Genomic DNA, 20,303 nt, shown 5'->3' with positions numbered 1-20,303 from the left:
TCTTCATAGGAGAGGTCAACACCATCCCGGCGGCTTCCTGATTAAAGGCTGTTTAAACTGCTGTTCTCGAGTCTGTGCTATCGTTCGGATATAAACCGCTATGCTTCCTATTAGGATTAAACTGTCATCTTAAGCTCACACGTACCACGAGGATTTTAGAGCTGTCAAACTGCGGCAGTAAGTATTCAAGAAAAGCTTGACAAGGACTGCGATAGAACGCGCTACCTCTCAGCCAAAGGCCGCTAAACGTGGCTCAAGCCACGACTGGCGCGTTAGCGCTGTTGAAGCTGCTACTGATTGCTAAGACTTGGCCATACGTGAGTGCTCATTTACCTTCTGTGCCATTTATATTATCCTTAAGTTTACCCCCCGGGTTGTTATGTGTGCTCACGTTCGAGTTCTTGTATTTCTTTACTGGTACTGTTAACCCTCGCTTGAGGATTGTTACAGAGAGGGAAAATGGTAGAACACAAGCAAATTTGACATTTCATAGCATCACTTTGGGTGCCCGCGATACAAAATATCAATCTAGCATTCAAATCAAGCATTCCAGCTCACAAGAACATAGATTTTTTGAATAAGCTCTCTTTGCCTCCATTGACTCCTGCTGCGGTTGCTGTCTTGCCCCGTCTGGTGGAAGTTGAGAAAGTGTGCAAATAACACGGCCGGGGTGCGGGAAGGTGTTTATGAAATCTTTCCACCGATAACTCCGTAAGCCATCACGATGCCTTCTGGACGGCTTTAATTTTGCGTGGAGCTCCATCGTAACTGAAGTGTTGACTTGCTGGACGGCCGCTTGCGTATTGTCTTCTGACTCTGCGGTGCTTTGTTGCAGCTTAGCGTCTGCGCGCCCATCGTCAATTATCCACGTAGACAAACTCTGCACGGAACTTATTTTCCAGAAATTGGACAAACGTGCCGTACCCTACCTTGAATAAAAATGCCGCAGTTTCGCCCGCAAGGCGAAGCATCGAATGCGATAGCAATATAGTGGACAGCTAGCTGTACGATGTAATGATAGTAACTTCTTTGGCCGTATAAAATTTTAAACATAGGCACATTGTCACACTCTAGTAGGAGACGGGAAAGCCGGTGTCGAGGACGTGTAAAAGCACTTTATCAGCGCAGTCAACGCGACGTCGTTTGTCGTCTCTGTTTTACTACTCGTGCGCTACTTCAGCGTCGTTTTTATCGCCAGGCACATACCCGCGGCGACCATGGAGTATGTGGCATTTGCCCCTCCTTTGAAAAGGAGGCATCGTCCCGATGCACCATTCTCCGAAGGCTGTGCACAGACAGTGCGAAGTTGAGGTCATGAGGAAAAGTATGGCTTCATACGAAGCACGTGCACAACCTCGGGCAGATGCCGCCGGCGTTTGGAGCAGTTATGGCTGTGGGGGGACCACTTCATAATTCACATCGCTGATGCGGCGCAGAATTGTATACGGGCCAAAGTATCTTCGCAGGAGCTTCTCAGACAGCCCCCGCCGACGAATCGGAGTCCAGACCCACACCTGTTCACCGACGTTGTACATGACGGGTCTGTGCCGAATATTGTAGTGTCGGGCATCGTATTCCTGTTGTTCCTGGATTCGGAAATGCGCAAGCTGCGTGGCTTCCTCTGCGCGTTGCGTAAACTCCTCGGCACCAGTCTCGTCGTCACCGCACTCGTGTGGCAGCATTGCGTCCACTATTGTTGTCACTTCGCGTCCGTAAACGAGGTTGAAAGGCGTCACGCGTGTTGTCTCTTGGCGCGCCGTAGTATACGCAAATGTAACGTATGGTAATATCTGGTACCAGTTCTTGTGGTCGACTTCGATGTACACACTCATCATGTCTGCCAGAGTATTATTCAAACGTTCTGTCAGCCCATTGGTTTGGTGATGATAAGCCATGGCCTTTCGGCGAGTGGTACCACTTAGTCGCAAAACGGTGTCCAGAAGCGCAGCCGTGAACTCAGATCCTCTGTCGGTTATGACCACTGCGGGAGTGCCATGCCTTAGTACGACGGCTTCGCTGAAAAATCGCGCTGCTGCGGCGGCTGCTGTTTCACGTTGGATAGCACCTGTTTCGGCGTATCGAGTAAGGTAATCTGTGACGACGATTATCCATCTATTTCCGGCAGTGGACAGTGGAAACGGACCTAAAAAGACCATGCCAATTTGTTCGAACGGTGCTTGCGGTATCTGGACAGGATGCAGCAATCCAGCTGGCTTGCCGGGTAGGGCTTTGCGGCGCTGGCAATCTAGGCATGTCTGTATGTAACGTTTCACGATCGACGCAAGTCTTGGCCAATAGTATGGGGACATCTTCTCTGGTGAGATGGGGACATCTTCTCTGGTGAGATGTGTTAATGGCCATGCGATGCGCGAAAATTCCGCAATAAAGCGTTGGCAGTACGTAGGCGCAAAGGCCCAGAAAACGTCGCACGGCCTTTTTATCTGATGGCGTTGGGAAATTAGCAACGGCAGAGATTTTATCAGGGTCAGGTCGGACACCTTCACGACTAACAACGTGACCGAGAAATTCAAGTTCTTCAAAGCCAAAATGGCACTTTTCAGGTTTTAAAGTTAGACCAGCTGAGCGTATTGCTTCAAAGATTGTCTTTAGTCTCCGTAAGTGTTCCTCGAATGTGACAGGGAAAACAATCACGTCGTCGAGGTACACCAGAGAGGTTTGTCATTTGAGGCCTGAGAGTGCCGTGTCCATTAGTCATTGAAACGTTGCTGGGGCAGAACACAAACCGAAGGGGAGCGCCTGAAATTCATAAAGCCCGTCGGGCGTCACGAAAGCGGTCTTCTCACGGTCTCTCTCATCAACCTCTATGGCAATTATAAGTAGCCGCTTTTCAAGTCCATCGACGAAAAGTAACGTGCGTTTCGTAGCCTGTCCAGTGAATCGTCGATACGCGGCATCGGATAAACTTGTTTCTTTGTGATGTGGTTGAGTTTTCGATAGTCGACGCAGAAGCGCAGGCTACCGTCCTTCTTTTTCACCAATACGACAGGCGATGCCCAAGGACTCTTAGATGGCCGAATAACCCCGTCCTCAAGCATCGTCTTCACTTGGGTTTGTATTGCCTCGCGCTCTTTAGGTGCTACACGATAAGGATTCTGCCGAATTGGTCTGGCGTCGGCTTCGGTGATAATACGGTGCTTAGTGAGCGGCGTCTGGCTGACTCGTGACGCTGATGAGAAGCAGCTCTTAAACTCATCGATGAACTCAAGAAGGCTGTTGCGTTGGACGGGCGACAAGGTGGGACTGATGTCAGCCACAGGGGCAGGCATAGCCACGGTGGACGTCGCGTGCTCCACTGAGAGGCAGTCTTGTACTGAGGTAAATTCGTCGAAGTAAGCAACAGCCGTGCCTTTAACAATGTGTCGACGTTCCCTGGTAAAATTCGTCAGCAGGAGTTCGGCACGTCCGTCGTCTACGTTAATTACGGCCCTGGCGATGGAAACGCCTTGGCTCAATACCAGTGCGTCGATGTGTTCGGCGACGCCAGTCCCGGTGCTCAAGTTGGCGCAGATAACAGGTACGAGGAAACCGCTTCGAGGCGGAAGCGTGACGTCGTCGTCGGCGATACGTAAGCGGGGTCGCTGGTGTTCCGCGGGGTCGACGTCGTCTTAGCTCATAGCAAATGTGACGACGAGGTCACGGATATTAATCACAGCACCGTACTCTCTCAAGAAATCCATCCCCAATATAAGTTCCTTGCAGCACTCAAACAGAATGACGAGGGTGGCGACGAAGGTTGCACCGGCGATTACTATTCTGGCTGTGCATTTTCCAATAGGCGTCACCAACTGCCCGCCGGCAGTTCTGATGCTGGGCCGAGTCCACGGCGTCTTCACTTTTCGCAGCCTGTCAGCCAGCTTTTGACTTATTATGGAAAAATGGGACCCAGTATCGACGAGAGCGGCCACTTGGTGGCCGTCAATGCAAACGACAAGATCGGCGCTGACGGCGTCGGTTACAGGGCGGAGCTTTAGAGTCGTCGTTCGTCGCTGATGGGGGCTGTTGCAAAGTTAGACGGTTTGCAACCTCACCCCCGGAGGTCGCTGCATCTAGTTTCCCCGGCGCGGGCTAGGAGACCTGCCCCTAGAGGCGTCAGGAAAATCGCGACGGGTCGGTGCGGTGTAAAGAGCCGGAGAAGGTGAACGCGATCGAGGCGTCGCTGAACCTTCCGGCCGAAAGTTTGTAGTATTTTCGTCGCAGGTACGTGCAGCATCAAACACAGGGTAACTGCAGTTGGGAAACCTTGGATACCCAGCTGCGCGGTAGTGGCACGCGCGGTAAACATGTCCTGCTTCGCCGCAATGAAAGCACAGCGGCCGGCGGTCAGCGGTGCGCCACAAATCGGTCTTTCGAAGCGCGTAGCCGGCAGGGGGTTCGCCGTAGAAACGAGGCGCAGCGATCGACTGGCCGCGATACGGCATAGCTGGCGGCGGCTGTGACTGTTGAAAATAGGGCGTCGGCGGTGGCGGTGATGGCTGCGTCGGAGTAGTTGACGGTGTCAGCAGCATCGAAGTGGCGGGAGGTGGACGACAGACAGCTTCCGCGTAGGTTAGCCGTCGCGGCACCGCCTGCCGGCCGGGCGACGAAAAGGCCTGTCGAACTTCCTCCCGAACGATATCAGCGACATAAGCCACCGCTGGTGCCATAGGAGAAATCCCGAGCTGCCGGATCTCCTCTCGCACAATCTCCCGGACGACTTCACGCAGAGACGTGCCGCAGCTCTCAGATAGAATAGAAGCATTCACCGGCGAGTTCGTGCGATCATATTGGCGGTGCCGTTGCTGTAGTGCCCGTTCTATAGCGGTAGCCTCCTTGGTGAATTCGGCCACTGTCGACGGTGAGTTCCTCACTAGTCCGGCAAACATTTGCTCCTTCACTCCGCGCAAGAGATAGCGTAACTTCTTTTCTTCGGCCATCTCAGGGTCTACTCTGCGGAAAAGGCGGGTCATATCTTCCGCAAACATGGCAAGCATTTGGTTTTTGAATGCGGGATTCGAGCAGGCGCTGCACATTGTCTCTTCTGTCGCTACTAGTGAATGTGTCTAGCAGCTGGGTGCGGAAGGCATCCCATGTGGTCAAACTTCTCTCCCGGTTCACAAACCATGTCCGCGCACTGTATTGTAGCGCAAAGTAGACATTAGCCAGCTTTTGCTGGGAGCCCCAGTCATTATAACTGGCAACATGCTCAAATTGCTCCAGCCAATCTTGGGCATCTTCAAAAGCGTCACCATGGAAACTTTCTGGGATCTTAGGATTCTGTAGCATCACCTGCGATGGAGTTATAGTAGCCATGGCTGGAGTAGGTAGACGCGTTCCTGCAGGGTCCAGCAAAGGGTTGAACTCGGGCGTGAGGCCTAGCAGGCGGCGACTGTACCGGCGAACAGGAGTTTCGACGAATGCAGGTGATCCGTGTTCGATGTATGGCTCCGCGAAGGGGTGCCGAGCATGAGGCAATCCTACGCCGCACCTCCACCAGTGTCACAGCCTAGTAGGAGACGGGAAAGCCGGTGTCGAGGACGTGTAAAAGCACTTTATCAGCGCAGTCAACGCGACGTCGTTGTCGTCTCTGTTTTACTACTCGCGCGCTACTTCAGCGTCGTTTTCATCGCCTGGCACATACCCGCGGCGACCATAGAGGATGTGGCAATATTAACTAAATTAACAAGCATGGTGTCACGGGCGCACAAGCAAACATTAACACCTCTGACTCGATGGCCGCGGAAACTCGCTGCTAAAACGCTGGAGCGAAGAAGCAAGCGAATTGACCAGCAAGCGAATTGACCTTCGTGCTGTGCTTCGCATCCCAACACGAACTAAGCCGCGAAAACATTAGGCGCGGCCGGATTCTGTCCTCGTCGTAGATGGCTTTCAAGATATGGCGGCTCGGGCGCGCGCGCGTGATCGCCCGGAGTAGAATGCGCCCCCCCCCCCCCCCTTGCCTACCATCCCCCGGATCCTTGCGCGCAACAGAAGACGGCGCGCATCCTGCCCGCTTCCATCGCTTGTGTGCGGAAGATTAAGCAGCGATCGCCGGTTCACCCTCGCAAGCTCGCACAGAAAGCTCACGGCGCGCGGCGACGATCTTGTCACAGCCTCCGGTTAACGCCTACGGCAGAAATGCGCCTGGAGTGTTCACATAACTGCTAGCGCAATAATATGATTACAGTTTGTCCGCAACTGACGCGATATAGAGGGGGTGCGCCCCTCTGTAAAGCCAGTCATAGGCTTTTTGGGTGCATCCCGAACATCGCAGATGTTGAAGTAAAGGCATTTGTATATATTATAGCAGCGTGCGTCATTTATTTTTCTTTTTTAACGCGAAAGCATTAGGTGCCCCATTACGCCATAAATACGTTGTAGTCGGTGACGTGACCGGAAGATGGTAGCAAAATGGTCGATGGCGCAGAGAGAAAAAAACACGTGACAGAATGCTCGGATGAACCTTAACTTTCTCAGGTTCCTGTAAACAAAATAAATTAATGCCTTTGGCATCGAACATGGGTCGCCGGGGTGCGGGTCGAGCACGCTTGCCCCGATGGCACGGCGGCTCTTTTTTTTCTTTCTTTATTGCATGGAATTATGAGCATTGTCGTGCGAACATGCATTAGTTACGTTACATCTTCACAAACATGAAAACAAATGCACATTTAACATCAGATCATGATTGTCGTAGCCCGTCAACTTCAGCGTCAAATATCGTCAATATATTAAAAAAATGAGATTACAATATCGTAAGGAATATTCGGTTACATTGATTCCCACCGTGCCTAGGCTCTGCATAATCTTATTTACCTGAGCTATAAATGTTATCAACAGGCATATGGTGCCTCAGAAGGGCTGGCCAACGTTTACATAGGAGGCCCTATCTTCAGCAAAGGTGGCCTTATCATCAGGTTAGTAAAGTGACGTCACGTACGGTCGTTGTCGGTGATGGCTGGCTGCAAAGGGAGCGACTGAAAAGAAAACGAGCGCTCTCGCTTGACGCGTCTAGACGCGGTCTAGACAAGAGCGGGAGAGAGGGAAGGCGCCAGAGAGAGAGAGAGAACAACTTTAGTGAAAATGCCTGCAGAGTCGGTTAGGCTCCCTCCACGCAGACAGGACACGCTTTTACCGCGACGCGGCCACTACGTCAGTCTCGTGCATTGTGCTCCTCGAGGTCTTGGTTCCTCGCTACTTCCGCGGATTCGAGAGGGCCGCCGCCCCCTTCCTGGGCGTGCTGCCCCCCTTCTCCTCGGTTTCGCGAGGTCGCTGCCTCTCTAGAGCTGCCGAGACCTGCTGGACGGCCTTGAGTTGTGTATCTTGGTCATAGCTCCTCGTTGCAGCCTCTAGCTGCGGCGGGATCGTCCTCTTCTCGCTGGCTTCTCCTGGATTTATACTACAGTCCCAAAGGATGTGAGCCGCGGTGGCTCTCTCCTTAGCGCACAGTCTACACACGTCACTCGCGTACACGCTCGGACACACGTGCTTAGCTAGCGCCGGGGTGAGCAGGGACCCCGTCTGTAATTGCCTGTATAGCCAGAAAAAAAAAAAAAAAAATAAAAGGCAACGGAAAAGTAGACGGGAGGGCGGTGGGGGAAGGAGAGGTTACGAATCCTTCAAAGAACTCAACGGAAGCCGTAGGCGGCGAGCGTTTCGCTTCCCCGCCACACTGCACGTCTAATTATTCTTTATTTTTTTAAGGCCTGCTCTTTCCTGGCGCACATAGTGTCCGAGTATAACGCTGCAACGAATTCTACTATGGCATCGACAACACAAATTGGCCAAGGGGAGCAGTGCACCACGCTACTCGTCCGAATGGTTAATAAAAGGACACGGGATTCAGGTTGTTCTTGTTTCGCTGTCAGGTCACTCATGTGCGTACTCAAATTGGTATCATGTGCTGCCTTCCGTGAGCATTTAATTTCTGCATTTCTTACCCATATCGCACGTCCATGCCACTCGTTCACATGCATTCGTCGTTACTGCCGTCGCCGTACTGCTGCTGTCGTCACACACGCGAACTGATGATTGTGAGTAATGTTTATTGGTTCAATGGCCAGATATGGTGAAAAAGCACCCTGCACGTGGTGATGACTTGCGAATAGCGATTGAAATGGGATAACGCATTTGAATGGTGGATGCGACATGGCTTTAAGGAGGTCTAAAAATCAGTCGCTGTAACCAGCGTAAGATGAAGTATTTAGAAAATGACGACGACTTAGAGATGTCTAGCTGCTATGATCATAAAATATTTATTGTGAGGGAATGATGTAGTAAAACGGGTCGATGACGCTAGCTATAGTGTTTTAACAATGCCCTTGAACGCAAGGGTTGGGGGGCAAGTGCTCTGCAAAAGTGCTGTCGCAGCCGTAACCTCTAGGAACAGGGTATGCTACGAATGCCTTGGTCTGATAGCTTGCAATTTCGACGCGACGACCAGAGGCTCTAAAAATGAACAGAGTGTGTGATATTTTGCTATGAAGGTGCAGAGAGAGCAAGTGCGACCGGCCCCGCGAACGGACAGTCGGAACCGTCATCTGTTGAACCCCAAGCGGCGAGCATAGAACGCGTCCCGTGAACCTTTACGGGTTTACGCCTCGCCTCGACGTGCTGGCACCTACAGGCCGCGCATATCCAGTTTTCGCCCTGGAAAACGTCACGCCGCGATGAAAAACGATTGAAACGAATCGCCTGACCAGCTTCAGTCATGTACGACTACCTGTTCGTGCCCCCCAAAACGCAACATCTTTGACCAGATGTGGTTTCAAGTGGTATTTCGACAGCCCAAAACAGAAAACAAATTTAGGACGCTTAAGCTTCACCTTTAAGAGTGGAACGCGATGTGTCTGCTCTGCTTAGATTTGTGCGGTGACCATCGCGGCTGCTGAGCCTGCCCCTATCGCGGCGGATATATATATATATATATATATATATATATATATATATATATATATATATATATATATATATATATATATATATAATGATTAAATAAAGGTGCCACCGAAGTGGCCTATACCACGATTGTGTGCCGACAAAGTATGCACACCTGTGTTCTGCGTAAGAAAAATCAAAATGCCTTCCTTAATGAAACCTCAACGTATTCTCGGGTGTACTTGTTTACCTTTCTCGGGTCACCGCTTTTCTCTGGCTAAGAAACGTTAAACGTTATCGCTCCGCGCAGGACGCGCCTGCATGTATTGTAAGTTTCTCGAATGTTATCGACGGTTCCAATTTCCAATTTGAGCCAATTTCAGGTCGTTGGTTGTCCGTCGCTCCGGATGGCAACGTTCCGTTCTTGATGTGGGCTCCTGGCCCTCAATTTTCCGTTCTTTGTCAGTGAGTGAGTGAGTGAGTGAATAAACTTTTATTTGGTCCAGCACCACATGTTACAATCAAAGCTCGCAACAACTGCTCTGTGTGTACAGGTTTATTTACATAGGTACATTTCGCCAACAGCTTGCGGAGCCATCGACTCCAGCTCTCTCATCACGCCCCCCCCCCCCCCCCAAAAGGCGCAAATTCCCCGTTTTAATCAATTCGATTAGCACAAGATTACCACTTCGCTTCTCGTCAGTGTAGGGCCGGAGAACTCTACCAATCATACGCGGTCTTACACGCACACAACTGTCCGGAATGTCACTAGCTTTTAGGAGCGCAAGTTCGCCAAATGAAGGGTTAGTGTCGTCGTTCACAGTTTTGCTACTGTGTTCTTGACCGTCAATACGACGTGACAATGTCGGCTCACACACATCTCTAAAGCACACCGATCTTCTATCAGAATGGTGTATTATTTCGTTTCTTCAATTTAGCCGCTCAGTATATACCACTGTCTGTGTTCCCATTTTTGATCAGTACTAGAGAATGAGCATGTTCCATTGCGATTATTACGCAAGACCTGAACATAAAATGCCTGCTCACAGATTTCTCTAAAGCACACCGATCTGTTATATTAGTGAGTAAAACCTGAAGGGTTATTAGATTAGTTTAATTTTTTTTAAATTCAGCCATTTGGAAAGTAAAACTGAGCCTTGCGTTCAAGGGTGCTGGTTAAGCAATTGTGCTACGTGCATGCTGTAACCACTCTCACATGCTAGTGTATCATGCCTTCGTAACGTCCTTTGTATGTTCATAGTACACCTAAATAGCCATTATCACATTTTAATGCACATTTTGCGCATTTTACAACGGCTATCTTTAGGCCTCTTTACTATCATGTTACATCTACTCTACGTGATTCATTGGTCCATCGACAACTCACCACCACCTCCATGGCGTTGTTTGGCGACATCTGGCTTTCGTGCTACAATATGCCACATCATTATTATGTGAAGGTCAAGGGTGCAACGTGGCCAGTGCGCTGTATCGAACGGATGTATAAATCTAGATACGACCCGAAAGCACACAAAGGAGAAGGCATTTCATCATTTATTTTAAGTGGACCGTTTTGTCATGATATTGCGAAACTGTTCTGCAACAGCAGCCGCCACCCACGACCTCGGAAACAAATACAGGCAGCAGGACCTAGTGGTGGCTCCTAGAACGAGAATAGACATGCACGGTTAGAAGAGAGCGAATAAGCAGACAACGTCCTTTACACGGAGTGTGCACAGGCGGGTTTCTGAAAAATGAGCACGCCAAGTAGTGACGCCCAAATCGAAAAGATGTTACCGACGTATGCTGAGTTCATTCAGCAACTGCAACAGCGAGAACACGGCAAGCACTCCTCCCGGAGTCCCTGCCGCTGTTCTCGCAGCTAAAAAGAAGCGAGCGGATGTTGCACTCAATAGACTAGCAAGCGCAGTGCGAAAATAAGCCGTTCTCGTGAATGCTGAACAAGGAATAAAAGAGATGTGTGCTTACGTATTACAGTCACTGTTAGGAGAAAAGAGGCGAACACATTAGCCATCGTATACTTCGAGAACTTTCAAAATCGAATTGCAGTTCTCTTCAACTGCAGTAGTTGGGTAATCAGCTTTAGAATACGCTGCCTGTTTCCAAGTATCCGTTGCAAAGTCTAAATGGCGAATTGTTTACTCGCTTTCCATGGGTCCTATACACTCCTCTATGGACAATCCTTTCATCGGTGCAGTGTCGACTTTCGCCAATGTCCGTGACACTTTTCCAGCCACTTGGAAGTATTTGCTGTATCGTTTGCAGCCATGTTACCTTCATGAAAGGTTCTTAATCTTCGATTCTCTTGTTAAGGGGAAGCGTTAGCTCCGCGCCAACTCTGATTTTCCTGTTCGAATACATGTAAGACTCAAAAATAATCTCGTGAGATAATCGCTAGAGCCATCTGCATGCAATTTGTTGCATTTACGGGAGTAAGTAAAAATCCAGTGACTCATGGGAGCAAAACTTTGATGCAGAACGTCGATATCTTTTTGGGAAAATGACCGAAATTTGACAATTAAAAGAATACAAGAACGACGATTATGCACTTGTAACGCTGTACCACATAAAGAGGTAGCAGTTCTATAAGCTGCACCTGTTGCAGCATCTCAAGCCGACAAATGTAATATATGAATTCTGTATTAAAAAAATTATTTGAATATTTATCGAGGATTTCGCGACAGTCCTACTCATAAATTAGCAGTGTAGTTCAAAGCAGTGTGTATTACAAAAAAAAAAAATTGCCAGCCTTACACGTATTATTAGGTGCAGGTTACGAAACTGCGATATACTATTGCTAATTAGATTTGCAGCTCGATACTTGAGTATTTATTGAATATTGCACTTTTTATTTTGAAAGCACTTACGACGCAATGTGAGAATGCACTTCTCAAAGCTATCAGACTTTACATTGTTTTGAATGCGACGTATGTTTTCAAAATTGTATAGTGGTTGTCAAAAATACGATTTCACCATTCGCTTGCGTTAGGTTGAAGCTCCTGAATTAAATATTCTATGTAATTCCTGAACAAAATGCGGAAGTCATTCCATGAATGATTTCAAGGACTGGGACATATAATATGGTGAAGGAGGCGTTACAGAGCGCCATTAAAGATACCTACCGAGTGTTTATTCAAATTAGTCAACTTTATTGCTAATATTTTGTCTAGATGGTTGAAAGTATTAAAAGTAGAATAACGTGTAGCGAAAATCTTTTCGCAAATGACGACCTCTCATAAAAAATGCACGCGTGATGGAACATTTCTTGCAGAACGAAACAACCCTGGAAAGGAGGAGAGGGTGGGGGTGGGAACCGATGAAAGACTTCTCGCGAGTAACCATTAACCATATTTATTGGGTGACAAGTACCTATTCACGGGTACAACTGTAACAGCTAGCACAAGCCATGATGCAAATAAAAACGAAGACACTGACATAAGCACTCATGTCTTTCGTCTCCGCCTCTCTCCCGTTCAAAAGCGCAATTACTTCGCTCGAGTGTGCAGCAGCCCAAGCTGACACAGCGTTGACGTACACTCCTGACATGAAGTCCATCCAAGAAAAAAATTCAATTTGGTTACTGAAAGGAATGCAAGGGCGCTATAACGTAAAACTATTTCAAACTTTTCTATTCCGATTCTGCAATCAGCCCACCGTGATTCGTCGAAAACTTTTTTGAACCACTCCCATTTCACCTGTCTGTCACGCGACGTCACGAAAACCGCGGTAGCTCCCCATCTGATATGACTTGTACACACTGATTATGCATAATTTGACCGAACAAAACAAAAAGAGTTATTTATTTCTGATTCAACGCCTTTTTGCCATTAGCCCTTGGCTATTGGTCAAAAGCTTTAGGTCTGGGCCCTGCCTCTCACCTGCCTCACACGCGACGTCAGAAAACCGCAAAAACCTACCGCGTCAAAGTGACGCGTACGCGTTAAAGATGCATTGATATGCCGAACAAAACTGAATTTTCTTCTGAATAGCCGCAGGCGGCCCCGTTCCGAAAGGAATAAAGGATGGCTGCCGCCGATCGCTCCGGTACTGGCTACTCGCCCCTGCCGGAGAGCATGGGTTTATTTACATGTAATAAAACTTTTTGCGTGGCCGTGTAACGTTTTCGAGAACTTTCGGCCCATTTACGACCTCGTTCTGCCAACTCTTCTTTGCTGAGGATCCGTTTTAACGTCATTCTTAAGCTTCTGTTGCATGCCGCCGCGATTGTCGACGAGCCACAGCAAGCTAAGTACGAGAAAGCGGACGAATCGCAGATGCGGGCACCACCCTCTTCATCCGTTTATCGATATTCAGTGCAGTGGCTCGGCCCCATCGAATACCTCTCCACTTGAGCATGCCCCTCGCCTCTTGTGAGCCAATTAGATACGACATGCCGCTCAGTGCAGGCAATGTTACTCGTTTTTCAAGCAAACAAAAGTGACCTCCTATGAACGAGGAGAGCGTTTCATTGGTTTGTTCAGACAACCCTGCGGAGACTGCCCGACGCTTGTGTCGGCGGATACGCAAATTTGACGTCAGGAGATTGGAATAAAAATATGTTGGAATAGTTTTACGTTATACGGCCCCAAGTTATGCATTTTTTCCCTGCGAGTATCACAATGCAACCAAATTGAACGCGTGTGACACTGCAGAAGCTTTACGGGCGTACAGCGGTGTAAAAAAAAAAGAAAAGAAAAAAAAGCGGTGTTTTTCTTTTTTTCAGGAAGCAGTGAGAAAAAAGCGGCGTCACTAGCGCTGTCTACGGAACCCGCCGTAGTAGCGCAGTGGCTGTGGCGTTGCACTGCTAAGCTCAAGGGCGCGGAATGAATTCCCAGCCACGACTGCTGCACTTAAATGGGAACGAAAGATAAAAACAACAAAATAAAACAGCAGCGTATCGCGCAATGGGTGCACGTTAAACTTCAGTAGGACAAAATTAATTCTAGTCCTCGACTACGGTGGGCCTGATAATGGTCTTGTTTCGGCAAGTTAAGCACCAGAATTTAATGAATTAAGAACGGCGTTAACGAGACGGAATTGTCGTGGATAAGTCCTAAATAGGCCAGATATGACGACGCGTCATCAAACTTGTGATGCTGTGTACCAGACATGTGGCACAACCATGTTTGATTTCTTTAGAAAATCATGCTGTTATCATACAACCGCGGAGAGCATTCCCAGCAAAATATGTTTCTCCGCTAGATTGTTTCACGTAAGACCGTTCACAAGTTTGCTGATTCCAGGAAACATTGCATCATACGAAAACACATAAATGGTTGTTTTCTAAGATAGTGGTGCATTAATTGGCTTGTGGACATTAAAAGAAGCCTTGTATCTAGAGGATGTTTCAATGAATTTGCGGAAAGCCAGACAAAGGTCAATCGAAATGGGCCGCGAAGCTTACGGCGAAAAGACATGTACAGAACTAATATGACGAGGGAACAAACATTCAGAAATAAAAAACATCTTTACAGCGAAGCTATTAGCCTCTAGTCAGCCGGGAGTTTTCGCGGGCTCGTGCTCATCCAAAAGTAGTACCACCATTTAGCGTCCGCTGCCACTCAAACGGACCTCAAAAGGCAGGTGGAAGAGGGCTTTGTCTTTGAGTTTCCGCGTAACAGAGCTATGTTTTCTCGTATATTCGAATTACAATCCGAAGTTGTCATGTCTGCAGCTTGTGTCGAAGTCGAACTTTACGAATTTTCTGACGCAACTTACTTTCTAAAGTTTCATTTGTTCAGTAAGGTACTTGCGCTTCGCGGAGGCCCTAGAAGAATGAGGAAGTACGCTGCATTTCCGTACACGTGCGGGCGTGCGTGATGTACGTCACTTGTATAGTGATGGTGCTTGTATAACGTCGGCAACACGTTAGCTGTGCATGCACGTTGGCAGGCTGGAATGTAGACGGATTTTTAAAATTAAAACGATATACATTTCGCCTTCATTCAACGGAATTAAAACCCTTAATCAATCATATGCTTGTGTACAGCAAAAAAAAAAAAAAAGATGTCTGTCTTGTACTTCATTATGATTAATAAATACCTCCTTTTCAGCATCCGGTATAAAAGGTGCCATTCACTCCCCTATCAATTGCGATACAACGCAGCACTTGAAGTGCGCAGAACTGTGCGTTCGTCAAGTTCATCTACGACTATACACTCTTACTAACTAGATCTTTTCCTCCTTCAGGCCCGTGAGTTCCTCCTTCACACGCATTTCACATGTCACGCCCTCTTGTGGCAGTCAAAAGGGGAAGAACGTTCTCCCCTTGCGTGCGTATCTTGCGTCGCTGCCGCCGGTGACAAGAACATCGGCTACAATAACTTTTTTTCGACGGAAAGTAATGCTAATTAGCTTAACCTGAGGTCTAAACATTTCATGACAAGCGACCACCAGCGTCAAAACTTCTAGCTCGAAGGGGAGCTGCGATACGAGAATAGTTCAACTCAGAGCAGCGCCCGGCTGCTGACGCACAGCGAGACAAGCCCGTATTCGGGCATCTCGGCCCAGAGAACGCATATATCAGCCAGTCTTTCTCGTTTGGATGCGTGAAATTAGGATGAGGAGAAGGTTAGGCTATCTCAAATGCATGCGCTTGTGGCCGGTTTGACGCGCCATCCGTGACAGCTTCGAAGCGAAAGCAAAACACGTTTGCTGGCGCCGTCGGCACGTAGCTGGGCGGTGTGAGCGCACCACCCCCGCAAGCGACGCCGTCATATCCACAGATGGAACCCAAGCCCTGCCGCCAGAGCAAGGAGGGGCTCGAGTGCACCAGGCAACCAGATATACAGCTGTATATCCAGCGCCACTTGCGTGCCGCTTAGTCTGCGTCTCCGCTCGCGAGCAGCGGCTTCTCCGCGATGCATCGTTGAGCGCACACTAGAGTTACTTTATATGCTACCAAAGCTACCTTTGGTAGCATATACAGTAACCCTAGTGCACACGACACTACAGAGACCGGAAGCACCGACCACCAATATAAGATGTATTTCCTAAAAGGCGTGGTACAAGCAAACGTACAAAGAAAAAGTATCCGGAGAACACATTTGAAAAAAAAAAAGCTTATACAAATTGCTTACTTCTGCATTGCAGTTTTGCACATACGGCTGGCGGCAACTATGAAGAAAAGGCGCCGCTCTCAAAGATAACATGTAGAGGGACAATTTAAACTACGAAGTATGAAAACCCTAATGAAAGGCACAAGAGTACGGGGCAAATGGCTATGCCGAGACGTGAACGGGAGGCCAAGCAAATGGGACACGCATGGGTACGGCAGCGTTGTACAGTGTCGAGTGCCGGGATTATAGAAAGCTGCAGGGCACTGGCGAACTCGAACGTCGGTAAGAAACGAAACCACCCTCTCTCTAGCAGAAAGAACCGCTAGCGCGGCGCTGACACAGCTTTGCAGTAGAGGCGCTCGGAGCTATCCTTACCGGTCACATGTCGCCACGGTTACGCTTCAGCCACTGTATTTACGCTATAGTTAACTAGTTGTAGCCTAGTAGACTACCGCAGAAATCTTCGTTACCACGACTCTCCTGGAGATGGATATAACACAACAGACACCGTCTGATATCGTCAATGGATATTGTCACGCCAACCGTGTTGAGTAATCTTTGGTTCTCGTATGTAGCAGTATCCTCGAGTAATTTCTATCATAGCCGCCTTGGTTGCTATGCTAGTATTTCGGTCCGCTCTCATCTAATATACTTTCAGATCGCACGCAGGTGCTCAGCGTGTAGCATCGAACGACGTCCTCGACGTAGCCGAATACTTTTAGTCTGTGGACAGGAAGGCAAAACATGATTTCGAAGGCGTCCTCGAAAACGGTGGCGTCAGCGCCCCGGTCAGATTCATCCCTACACAATACGTCCGGCCTCAAGTCCAGCCAACGGCATGCACCGTCACACAGTGCGCCGGCACGCACGTATCCGATTTGCAGCGGCGTACGGACGTCGAGGATAGCACATTGTTTGCCATTTCTGTACGAAATTAGGCGAGAATACGTTGAAGCGATCTCAACAGAATGTATTTTGTAAACGTCGGCGGTTCTTGAAGCGCCATCCGCTACGGTTTCGAAGTGAAAGAATTAGATCGCCGTCGCCACCGTGTTGACAATTGAAAGTCGCTAGTCAAAAGCATTCAATATAGTGCCGTTTGTATATTGTGTATGATGTTGTATATCTTGTGGCAAATGGACGTGCTTTTCGGGGCTCCGTGCCGGCGACAAAATCATAAGCTTTTGTGCATGCTTTGAGCTTGCTTCTGTTTTTTATTTGCTGATTTTTTCCCTTTACATAGTAATTGGGTGGTTTTCTTTTTCTTTCCTTTTTTTGTCTCAAGTATTTCGGGTGCGCGGGTGTTCTTCGTGTACATTTGGTTTTGCAGGATGGTTAGAGCGTCCTTTAGTGCCACGTGCTCCAACACGTGCAGCCGGGTGGGACGTTGAGCGTTTGTAGTCTTTAAATAGTTGCTTGGAATTGACAAGACAAATAGCTATTAGTGGTTTTACTGTGCATGTTTTGGTAGGAAAATGAGACCGTGGCCGCGTGGTTGAGTGCGTGCGAGAGCGTGTCATACCTTCGGTCTCCGCAGCATTGATTGCTTTTGAAACAGTGGTAAGTGTTGCTTTGCGACATTTTGAGGATTTGGTATAGGTTTTTGCTATAAGGCACGCGCTCTGCATTGATATTATAGTATTTGCATCAGTAGTAGCATTATTATAGTATTATAGTATTTGCAAGAAGCCGTGCAATACATGGCGAGAAAGACGGGAAAGCAAGCAGCGAGCGGGGTGTCCCTCAAGGCAGATGAGGAGGCGGATGAGAATGGGGAGGGCATCGAATAAACCGGCACACAAAGTGATGTCGATACTAGGCTGCAGAAAATGGAGGCTTTCCAGGAAGAGCTTCTCAAACAGGTGCAAGGGCTCAAAAATGAGCTAAACAGGGAGCGTGATGCACGGAAGATAGTTGAAAAGAGACTTGAAGCAGCCGAGGAAAAGCTGAACAGGGCCGCCATTGTGAACGAGAATGTGCGTGACAATGCAACGCAGACCCCCGACGCGACAGGCGAGGCAGTGTCAGCGAAATACGTGGAATGCATGGAGCGTGATGAAGGGTTAGCTGGAAAGAGCGGCACCTACCTTGAGGCCGCCACGCGGAAAAAGCAGGAGCCCAGGGGACAATGCCCCTTGTCGAGTCCGAATCACGCGGAAAAGGACAAAGGGAAGCAGGGCGAGATAGGATAGAGTGAAAGGGTGATTATCGCCGGCGACTCAAACCTGGCTGGGTGCTCAAAAGCAATTGTGGAGAGGGTGAAAAGCGACAGAAGAGTGGCGGTAGGAACATTTCCAGGGCGGACACTGGGTTCTGTCATGGAGCGAGCAAAAGAAAAGCTCACGGAAAATTCCCACGTGCGCAACTAAATGACGTCCTGAACAGGAAAGGGACAGGACTAGCCCAGCGCTTGGCGAAGGGAATGGACGACTTGCGCGAGCTATCCCCTCAGGCCCAGATCGTGGTGTGCACGGTGCCGGAAGTGCCTGTACGTGACAGTCACTTACAAAGAGCCGTAGTGGCTGCTAAAGAGGCAATATGGAAAATGAGCCAAGAGAAAGGCTTCGAGGTTGTCGAAGTAAACAGGGAAGTGAGAAGTTGTGGTGGTTTTAAACGAGATGGGATTCACTTCAATTACAGGGTGGCACGAGAAGTGGGCTGGCGACTTCGTGGTCGCGCTGTTGCTTCTTTAGGGGGCCCGCAGGCGCTCAGGAGGCCAGAGCAGATAGTAATAAAGAAGGTCCCCCAGGGGAACCTCAGAAGAGCGTCGTCGTCGTTAACAGAAAAAGGAGGAAAGCAAGAAAGAGAGCTCGCCATGCAATATGCTACATAAACATGCAGGGCAGCAGCAGAAAGGAAAAGTGGGCAGAGATTGAGGGGCAGTTACATAGAGAACAAATAGGGGTGTATGCGGTTACAGAAACGCACCTTAGAGACTCAGAAGAGCCGCCAGTTATTGAGAATTATGTTTGGAAGGGTGCAAAAGAACTAAGTCAGAAAGAAAGGGAGGGGGAGTCGGAATGCTCAACCATCAGGGAGCCTAATGAAAAAGAGTAAATTCAAAATGTCAAGAGCATCTTTGGTTGTCAGGTACAATGAGTGGGAAAAAAGCTTGGCTGGGCGTTACGTATTTGTGGACCGGAAATAATTGCACACAGAAGAATAAAGAGTTGGCGGGATGCATAAGCGCTGATATTAAGGGTTTCGGGAATGGTGCTGAAATTATCCTATTAGGTGACATGAATGCCCACATACAGGATCTAGATGGCTATACCGACCACAACGGGAAGTCAATGTTAGACCTTTGTGAGCAACATAACCTCGTTATCGTGAACACAGGGCCTTAGTGTGAAGGGCAGATCACGTGGGAAGTGGGAAACCGGCAATCGACCAGTTATTACAGTCTGATGACAGAAGGAATTCAAGATAAGTTGAGAGAAATGGTCATCGATGAGGAAGGGTTTAGCAGCATAGGGAGTGACCATAAACGCATCATTTTGAAAATGGTATATGTAGTTGGGAAAGAGAGCAAGGAGCGCAAGATGGCGAGTCCAAATTTGAATGCTGTACAAATAGCAAATATAGTCACTAGAGTCGAGGAAGAACTTTACAAATGGCCAAGAGTGGGAATATGGTGAGCTTCTAATTGTAATAACGACAGAAATACGGAAAGAGAAACAACATGTTCGTTGGAAAAGAAGAAAGAAACGGGAAAGCTGGTGGAACAGGGAGATACAGGAAGCGATCGCCGAACGACAGAAAGCATCTCGAGAGCACAGGCAGGCAAAGAAGGCGCAGTTGTCGCAGGATGACGTAACCAGTAAATGGGAAATACACGGGCAGAAAAAGTCTGTGGTTGAAATACTGGTGCAAGTAAAATTAAAAGGTGAAAGTGAATGTTGGTTGACAGAAATACGTGTGAAAAAAAAAGGCCGCACCTAGAATATTTTGGAACCACATAAAACTATTAGGCAGGAAGTGAACAACAATACAACAACATATCCTAGACGAAGATGAAAACAGAGTGGAAGGAGAAGCGGCAATAAATTATATCCGAAAAATAACAGCCGAATCTTTCCAAGCCAATGACGAGGTTGTATTTGAAAAAAAAAACAAGCATGAAAGAGACCCAAGTGGAAAGGGAGCTGGTGCTGACAAATTTCAACTGAAAGAAAGCGGAAGAGAAAATTCCTAAGCGCACAACCACGGGGCGAGACGAGGTTCCCGTTAGGCTGATTAATGAACTAGGACCAAAAAGTAAGGAATCTCTGGTGAAAGCAGTGGAAAAAACTTTAAAAGATATACGAATACCAGACAGTTGGCGACAAAGTAGAATGGATTAAATTTATAATG

At 48.3% G+C, this 20,303-nt stretch overlaps 1 protein-coding gene across 1 annotated transcript in view; it reads right to left on the bottom strand.

Annotated features, from left to right (window-relative positions):
- Positions 1–10,407: 10,407 nt before the first annotated feature.
- LOC142574370 (uncharacterized) overlaps positions 10,408–20,303 on the bottom strand; it is a 46,597-nt gene continuing 36,701 nt past the window's right edge. Inside the window, exon 5 of the mRNA XM_075683470.1 lies at positions 10,408–10,534. Coding sequence (XP_075539585.1) covers positions 10,431–10,534 — 104 coding nt within the window. The 3' untranslated portion in view covers positions 10,408–10,430. The remainder of the gene's footprint in view (positions 10,535–20,303) is intronic.

This window comes from Dermacentor variabilis, chromosome 3 (genome assembly GCF_050947875.1).
Source record: "Dermacentor variabilis isolate Ectoservices chromosome 3, ASM5094787v1, whole genome shotgun sequence".
In the NCBI taxonomy this organism is placed as follows: Eukaryota; Metazoa; Arthropoda; class Arachnida; order Ixodida; family Ixodidae; genus Dermacentor; species Dermacentor variabilis.
Note: the sequence above shows the minus strand (reverse complement) of the source record. Positions and strands in the feature narration are given on the sequence as shown.